Genomic DNA, 8,441 nt, shown 5'->3' on the forward strand with positions numbered 1-8,441 from the left:
GGCGGGGTGTGTGCGTGCGTGTGTGTGAGAGACAGTACGGCGGGGTGTGTGCGTGCGTGTGTGTGAGAGACAGTACGGCGGGGTGCGTGCGTGAGAGAGACAGTATGGCGCGGTGTGTGTGCATGCATGTACACTTGTTTGGGAAAGAATCACAGCAGCCCAAGGGCAGAATAAAGGTTTTATTTTCTAAAAGTTGCTTCCTTGCCCTCCCAGCTTCAGTGACCTGACGGAAAATTGCATGACCATTTGAATGTCTCATCTTCAAACGGGACAATTTTCATTGTAAATAATGGTGTGTAACTGTAAAAATCAAATTAAGTTTTGCATTTCAGTTTGAACAATCAATCCTGTTCAGCGAAATATTTTGTTTGATTCTCTACCTCAAGCTGAAGAAGGTAATAATGATTCATCATTTACTGTCCTCGCTAGTGCTCCATAACCAGCTATTGAGGCCAGCACACCTTGGGCTAATCTAAACAGATAAAGCCTCCCTGTCAGCATCAATAGCAGAGGCACGCTGACCAACCTTCCGCGGCCCTAACCAGGGACGACCACCACATCACACACACACCTCTCCCCTCCCTCCGCCCCCCCACCCCACCCACCCCACCCACAAGTGGGGACTGAACACTGGGTCCTGTGCCTGTAGGGCTCTGCAGCACCTACTACAACACTGAATGGCCAGTGTTCTGGAGGCACTGAGTCTGTGTTGTGTTGTAGACACCAAGCAGACCTTACAACCATGTGCTGAGCTGCAGGCAGCAGCGTTGGGAAATCAAATCAAGTCTGTCACCCAGGAGTAGCTTGTCCTCTGGAGGCACGGTGAGTGTTTGTCAGTATTTGAAAGGTTAAAGCGAGGGCAGCCTCTCTGTGGTCAGGCTGCACTATTCCACACAACTGTCCTTATTCTCACTCAGTCACCAGCTTCTCTCTCCCTTGGCCAGTCCCTCGTTTGAATTAGGTGCTGGTGACAGGCGCCTTGGCTTAAAGTCTCAACCAACGGCAGCAGTTTGTGAGGACACAGTACTCTGTCAGTACCTGCTGCTGCTGTGTCAGTGTGGACCCACTGAGGGGGGATCAGAGCGCTGTCCTCTCAAAACTGAATGCATTGTCTGTTCACCATCATCTGAACAGTGACGAGAGACACACAAGACAGACAGTGGAATTGGCAATTTGACAGGAATCATTCCTCACAGACCTGCCCAGACAGGCCTGTGATTAAACTCACCCCCCACGGTCAGCTCAGATTCACACATGGCTCACATTCAGGCTGAGGTTCCAATCAGTCACTGGGCAACAGTGGCAGAGCCCAGCTAGACCAAACACCCCCCAACCAGAGCAATACACCCATATCCCACTCCCCCTCCCCCCTCTTCCCTCCAGTGACCAACAGCCGGTAAACGTCACCCTCACACCTTGCAGACAGAACTTGCACAACCGCTCTCGCTCTCTCTCTCTCACACACACACACACACACACACCAGGGGACAGGAGTGCCACTTCTAGCTGATCCACGAGAGAGTTCATGGGCCTGGTATTGAGTTCAAGCAGTCAAATTGGGTTGTGTTTCGAACAGCAGCCTCTCCAGACCCAGTTTTAAAGTCAATTTAAAAAAAAGAGGCATCTCCAACCTTCGAGTCCAGTCAGTCTTCAAATTATGACAAGGTGCTGTTAGAGGTTAACGCTGCATTGGCTCCTCATCGTCTGCTTTGTTGTTTTCCATCAACAAGAACCACTTCAGGCGATCAGGTAGGGGTAAGGACTTCACCTTGGTGTCCAGAGGAACAGGGCGCAGCTGCTGCCGGATCTCTAACCTACACAGGTGCTTCAGGGAGGCGGGAGAACCCTGGCGCAGTGTCAGGGGCCTGGCCAGTGACATCACCTGGTCTGCGTAGCTGGAGTAGGCCGAGGGTTGAATCTCCCAGCCTGGAGGGAGCCAGGGCTGAGAGACGCTGCCCAGCATCAGCTCCAAGGTTCGGTCAGCCCGGCGTAAAGCTTCAGAGTGCGGCAGGACAGACTCCGGGCCATTCAATAACACAGCGAGCCTGTCAAACAGCAGGCTGAACCCCGACCAGCAGCTGGGACCGTGCTCAGGGCAGTGGCTGCCTGCACCAGCCTCCAAGAGAAGCTGGATAAGGGGAATGTGAACTTCAAACTGCTCAATGCAGGTATAGGTGAGGGAATCCTCAGGCTGACAGGTGTCAGGTTCAGCAGAGTGAGCGAGTAAGAGCTTGGTGGTCTGTAGGCAGAAGTTTCTGAGGGTCTCAGCCTCCTCCTCATCTCGACCCTCCGTCTCCCCCAGCAGAAAGATAATAAACGTGAAGATGTTGTCACCGTCCATCATACTCGCCTTCACATCCGCACCTGAAAGGCAGCACATGGTCTTTAGGAGAGGGGCTTCACATTGGAATAAATGTGCTGACCCTCTGACAGCGCGGCGCTCCCGCGGCGCTCACCCTCCGACAGCGCGGCGCTCACCCTCCCCGGGGTTTCTCAATCCCTGTGCTGCCTGTCTCCTGTGGGGTAAGTTCCTGTCCTGCATGGGAATTGCTGTCAGGAAAAGCTGCGTTGCAGCTCTCTGCTCTCCTTGTGCTTTAGCTGCAGGATCACTGAGAGATTGATGTTAACTGGAATTATAAGCTGAGCAAATTTTTAAATTTAAATAAAAGTAGAGCTGTCCAGCTCCTTCACTGACTCCATTGCCTAAAGAAGCAATAACTCGTATTTCAAGAGTGTCAGGGCATTGCAGTCTGCACACTCAGTGAAGCTTTTCTGTAACTGTGTCACTGGTTGTGAGATCCTGTGTTTTAGAGACCAAAGGTGAAAGGTGAGCAGGGCATAGGAGGGCTAAGGTTAAACCTAGGATCAGTTACCGTACCCCTCTCCAGAAGCAGCTTGATGTTGTCAGTGTTGAGCACCTGAACTCCGTCACTGCTGGCCAGTGCATGTAGCAAGGCGGATTTCCCTGAGAGAAAGAGAGAGGGAGATGGGCAAGGGGTTTAGTCCGAAGTTGCTGAGGGTTGAGGTTACAAAAACAAGGGAATAATCGAAAGGTGACAGACCAGTCTTGTCGACCCCATTTACATTCGCACCAAGGTCCAGGAGACGTTGTAGACACGGTAAACGTTCGACCTCTTCACTCGCCAGGTCCAACGGGCTGCTGCTGTGAACCTGTACCGGAGTGAAATAGGCATCGTTAGATTGTCACCCTGCATTTCTACATCACCTTTTACACAATGTGCACCTTCCCAGGCACTCTACAGCCAGCGAAAGACACAGAAGCATAGTTACTGTGGCAATGTAGGAAACTGGACATAATCAGCACAAGGGAAGACCTTGACATTCAACAGCATTCCCCATCACTGAATCCCTCACTATCAACATCCTGAGGGGTTACAACTGATCAGAAACTCAACTGGACTTGCAACATACACACACAGGGGCTGGGAATCCTGCAGTGAATAACTCGTCTCCTGACTCCTCAAAGTCTGTCCCACCATCTAGAAGGCACAAGTCAGGAGTGTGATGGAATACTCCCCACTTGCCTGGATGGGTGCAGCCCCAACAACACTCTAGAAGCTCAGGAGAGAACTGTCCATTGAATATTTGAGTTGCATTGCAGAAATTCACCAAAGGCTCCTCAGGCAGCACTATCCAATCCCACAGGAACTTCCATCTAGTGGGACTGTGGAAGGAACTGCTGCACTTTTAGAAGCAAGTTACCAGAGCTCATTGTGAGTCGTGTTTACACAGTTGCTGTGTAAACAGTGAGGTAGAGTACATAAGACACTATGGCACCAGGGGGTGTTTGCAGGGTAATTGTGAACAGTTGCGGATATCAAAGGCCATAAGCCTGTTGACAATCTCAGATTGGTTCCTGGGTAGCAGACCAGCTTGTGTGGCATTTGACTGGCATAGGGACAGAATGCTTCCCAGACTGGAAGAGGCAGGGTCTGTCTCCATCTCTCTCTCTCTGCAGCAAAGTAACTCAAGCCCAAAGACAGTCAGTTACTTGCTCCCACCACTTTCTGTGGGCTCTAACCAGTGCTTGTGAAATGGAACGTAATTGTGTATATGCCCCGTGTCTGTGAAATGGAACATTAATGTGTATACCCAGTGTCTTCGGCAATGATCTGGGAAACAGAAAGACTTCAGAGAATGGAAAGTCCTGGGAAGAAAAAAGAACATCTTGTTGAAGTCTGCAATCTGGTGCTGCTGAACTGTGTCTCCCCATTTCTTTTTCTCCCCAACATACATAACACCACTCTTTGTGCTTGTTTGTGTCTGTCTGTATGTGTGTGTGTAAGGGGTTTAAAGGGGGCTAGAGTTCAAACGAGTAGAGCCATATAATTCATAGCGGTTTATGTGTGATCAGAATGATGTGTTTGTGATAAATAATGATTCTCGTTAAGTACAGGAACCCAGTCAGTGTTTTCTGTCAACCTGATTCCACCAGACAGGTAAATTGGTACCTTTGATTACATTTTTAACTTTGCAGCAATGCTGAGAGTAGTGGGGCTTGAGAATCAGTGCACTCTCTCAAGTAGGGCGTTACACTGTTTCAGTTTCAGCGAAAGCTGTACTCCCTGGGACTGCCTGCCTGGCACATGCAGTCTCTACAGTAGGAAAGTGAGCACATGCAGTAATGCAGCTGTAACACGGGGAAGTTCCTAATGCCTTCCTTACTCGGTCCCTCTTGTTGACGTCTGCTCCATGCCGGACCAGCAGTTCCACCACATCAGGCTGGTTATGTAGGACTGCTACATGCAGAGGTGTGTAATACGTGACAGGATCTGTGCAAAAGACAAAAGACATTCATATCACTGCCAGAGAAACCTTAGCAACTAGACAGAACCAGTCAACAATGCACAGTTCAGCCCACATACCCAGCAACTAGATACAGTTACGGGATAGGCTTCATCTCCTCCTTGGCCATGTTGGAGTAGGGGGTAGTGCTTTAGTTGGAGTGACGGAAGGGTTAAGAAACAGCTGACAGCGTGTCAGGCGAGACTGGACAGTCTGGGATATTTTTCGCTGGAAGAGAGAGGCTGAGGGAGACTGACAGAGATCTTTAAAATAACAAAAAAATTCATTAAGGCAAATATCCAGAAAATCTTTCCATTTGTGGCTGAGAACAGAATAAGGGATCGATAAGTCTGTCCCTAATATACAATCGGGGAATTCAGGAGCAATGCCTTTACGCTGAGACGGAGGCGAATGGGGACCTTGGTACCACAGGGAATAATCAAGCCATCCCACTCTCTCAGACGATACGAACCTTCGAAGTTGAGGTCAGCTCCACGCAGCAGCAGCTTCTCAGCAGCAGTGACCAGCCCAGCCTCAGACACTTTCAGCAGCGAGTAACTAACAGCTTCCTGGTAGAAGGCTGATCCGGACTCTCTCTCCAGCAATTCCAGCAAAGTTAATGATTCTGCTCCAGCCTCAGCTCCCGCACTGCAACCCAACCAGAGAAATACTAAACACTGACATCAACCACAGCGCACCCAACAGAAAACCAACAAAAACCACACAAAGGGGTTGCTGAGTCTCTCTCAGGTCACATTCTAAAGCTCAAACTAACTCCATCCCTGCTGAACTAAAACGAGGAGGCCATTCAGCCCCTTAGATCTGATGTAGCATTTGAGAAGATCATGGCTGAGCTGATTGTGGCCCAGCTCTATTTTTGTGTTTATTATAATACTGACCCTCCAACAGTGCGGCGCTCCCTCAGCGCTGAGCAACCCTCCGACAGTGCGGCACTCCCTCAGCACTGACCCTCCGACAGTGCGGCTCTCCCTCAGCACTGACCCTCCGACAGTGCGGCGCTCCCTCAGCACTGACCCTCCGACAGCGCGGCGCTCCCTCAGCGCTGACCCTCCGACAGCGCGGCAAAAAGTGAGGTTTAGGAAAGAGGTTCTGATGAAAGGTTTTGAATAGTTAGGAGCCAAACTATAAAGCAGATCTTCCAAGGTAATCATCTCTAGATTAAAATCTGAGCTGTAGGCAAATGGCTTAGGGCAAATAAAAGTCAAGGAGTTAAAAACATGGCTCAAAGACTGACCTGGATGGAATGGGTTTCAGTTCACCAGGTCACAGGCAGCAGTGCTGAAGTAGGAGGGTTACCCCTCCTGTCAGAGGGGCTTCACTTCAACCATGTTGAAGCCAGTGTGCTGGCAAAGTGAGTAACTAGGGCTTTAACCTAATTGGTGGTGGTGGTGTGGGGGGGGATGGGGGAAGTGGAGTTTGAGGGGATAGAGGGAATGTGGGTTTACAGAGCATTCAGATATGACAGTATTACATGGCAGCTAATTAGATCATTATACCTAGAGTGAGACAGGAAGGAACAGAGTACACAAACATCGAGAAAACAGCAGTAAATAGGCTCAAAGGAGGTGAAAAAATGAGAGAGGCAAAAATAATGGCTCTTTACTCAAACGCATGTAGTCGGAACAAAGTAAATTAGTTAACAGCACAAATACAAGTTAATGGGTATGATTCTAAAGTTCTTGAATTCTTAATAGGTATGATCTTATAGCCATTACAGGGACTTTGTTTTAAGGAGATCAAAGCTGTGAACTAAATATTCCGGGGTTTATGACTTTTTGAGGGCAAAGGCAAGAAGAGAAAGGCGATGGGGAAGCTGTTAGGACGTTAGCAAGAAATGATCTGAATCGGAAGATGTAAAATCCATTTGGTGGAGGTAAGAAATGTCAATGGGAAGGAGACGTTGGTGAGAGCTGTCTATCGCACCCTCCCCCAGCAATGGCTGTTCTGTAAAATAGAGAGTAAATCACAAGGTAATGACGGCATGAGAAAAGGCTGTACATTAATTATAGGTGACTTCATGTAGTTTGGGAGAATCAAATTGGCACAGGTAGCCATAGGAGGAACTATTAATAAAGTGTATTTGGGATAGTTTTCTGGAACAATAATGTTGTGGATCCAACCAGAGATCAGGCGATCATGGATCTGGTGAATATGCAGCCAACGAGAGACAAGGGGCTTAACAGTAAAGACAGCTTATAAATAATGGCAGATTTTAAGAAAATAGCTCATGACTCACAACAAAGATATATCCTAGAAAGGAAGAAGGATTCTAGGAAGGGGGCAAACCAACCATAGTTAACCAAGGAAATTAAGGGTCATATTAAATTGAAAGAAAACTATAAACATGGCCAAAATTATTGATAGGCAGACAATTGGGAAAGTTTCAAACGGCAACAAGGGGTAACCAAAAGAAAATAATGAGGGAGAAAATATATTATGAGTTTAAAGTGGCAAGTAATATAAAAATGGACAGTGAAGGCTTCTTTAAATACATAAAAACAGAGAGTGTGAGTAAAGTGAACACAGGTCCCTTAGAGATCGAGGCTGAGGAAATAATGGGGAACTAAGAAACAGCCCAAAAGTTGAATAAATAGTTTGCATCAGTCTTCACAGTAGAAGATATTAACCGCATTCCAAAAATATTAAATCAAGTGACTAATGGGAAGAGAAGGAAATGTTTGCACATAAGTCATGAAGTCTTTCTTTAATTGTACAGGAGCTTTGTTAGACCGCACTTGGAGGACAGTGTACGGTTTTGGTGCCCTTATCTCAAGAAATGTGCTCCCACAACAGTAATGATATGGCACATTTATTCCCAGGGTGGCACGGCTGACCTACGGAGAGAGACTGAGCTTATATTCTCTAGAGTTTCAAAGAAAGAGAAGGATCTCATTGAAAGTTAAAAATACTTAAAAGGGACCTCATGTCAAAGATATTGAAGGAAGTAGCTACAGATAGTGCATGCACTGGTAGTAGTCTGCCAGGAATTCTTGGGTTTGGAGAAAGTCCCAGTGGATTGGAAAACTGCCGATGTAACACCTTTATTTCAAAACAGGAGTCAAAAACAGGTAACATAGGTAGGTTAATTTAACATTTGTTATTTATGGAAATGTTGGAGTCTATTATAAAGGATGTAATAGCAGAGCATTTAGAAACACAAAGTATGATCAAACAGAGTCAGCATGGCATCATGAAGGGGGAAACCATTCCTGACAAATTTACTAGAATTCTTTGAGGTAAAAAGCAGGATAGATAAAGGGGAAGCAGTGGATGTAGAGCATTTGGATTTTCAGAAGATGTCTGACAAGGTACCACACATTAGGCTACTTGATAAAAGCCCATGGTGTTGGGAGGGTGGTATATTAGCATCAACAGAGGATTCACTAACTCATAGGCTACAGAGAGTTGGGATAATGGGATATTTTCAGCACGGCACAGGAATCAATGCTGGGGCCACAATTATTTACAATATATAGTAATGACTTGAATGAGGAAAATGAACATACTATTACCAAGACAACAAGGTGCAGGGCTGGATGAACACAGCAGGCCAAGCAGCATCATAGGAGCAGATTGGCCTGCTGTGTTCATCCAGCCCTGCACCTTGTTGTCTT

General features: G+C 47.3%; 1 protein-coding gene across 3 annotated transcripts in view; it reads right to left on the reverse strand.

Annotated features, from left to right (window-relative positions):
* Positions 1 to 164: 164 nt before the first annotated feature.
* asb6 (ankyrin repeat and SOCS box containing 6) overlaps positions 165 to 8,441 on the reverse strand; it is an 11,587-nt gene continuing 3,310 nt past the window's right edge. For all 3 annotated transcript variants that reach the window (XM_048613782.1, XM_048613784.1, XM_048613785.1), the window contains exons 4-8: positions 5,279 to 5,454; positions 4,687 to 4,793; positions 3,063 to 3,171; positions 2,879 to 2,965; positions 165 to 2,364 (exon numbers count right to left, since the gene is read on the reverse strand). In XM_048613782.1, the coding sequence (XP_048469739.1) occupies positions 1,679 to 2,364; positions 2,879 to 2,965; positions 3,063 to 3,171; positions 4,687 to 4,793; positions 5,279 to 5,454 (1,165 nt within the window). In that variant the 3' untranslated portion in view covers positions 165 to 1,678. The remainder of the gene's footprint in view (positions 2,365 to 2,878; positions 2,966 to 3,062; positions 3,172 to 4,686; positions 4,794 to 5,278; positions 5,455 to 8,441) is intronic.

The sequence above is a fragment of the Rhincodon typus genome, chromosome 28 (assembly GCF_021869965.1).
Source record: "Rhincodon typus isolate 14 chromosome 28, sRhiTyp1.1, whole genome shotgun sequence".
NCBI lineage: Eukaryota > Metazoa > Chordata > Chondrichthyes > Orectolobiformes > Rhincodontidae > Rhincodon > Rhincodon typus.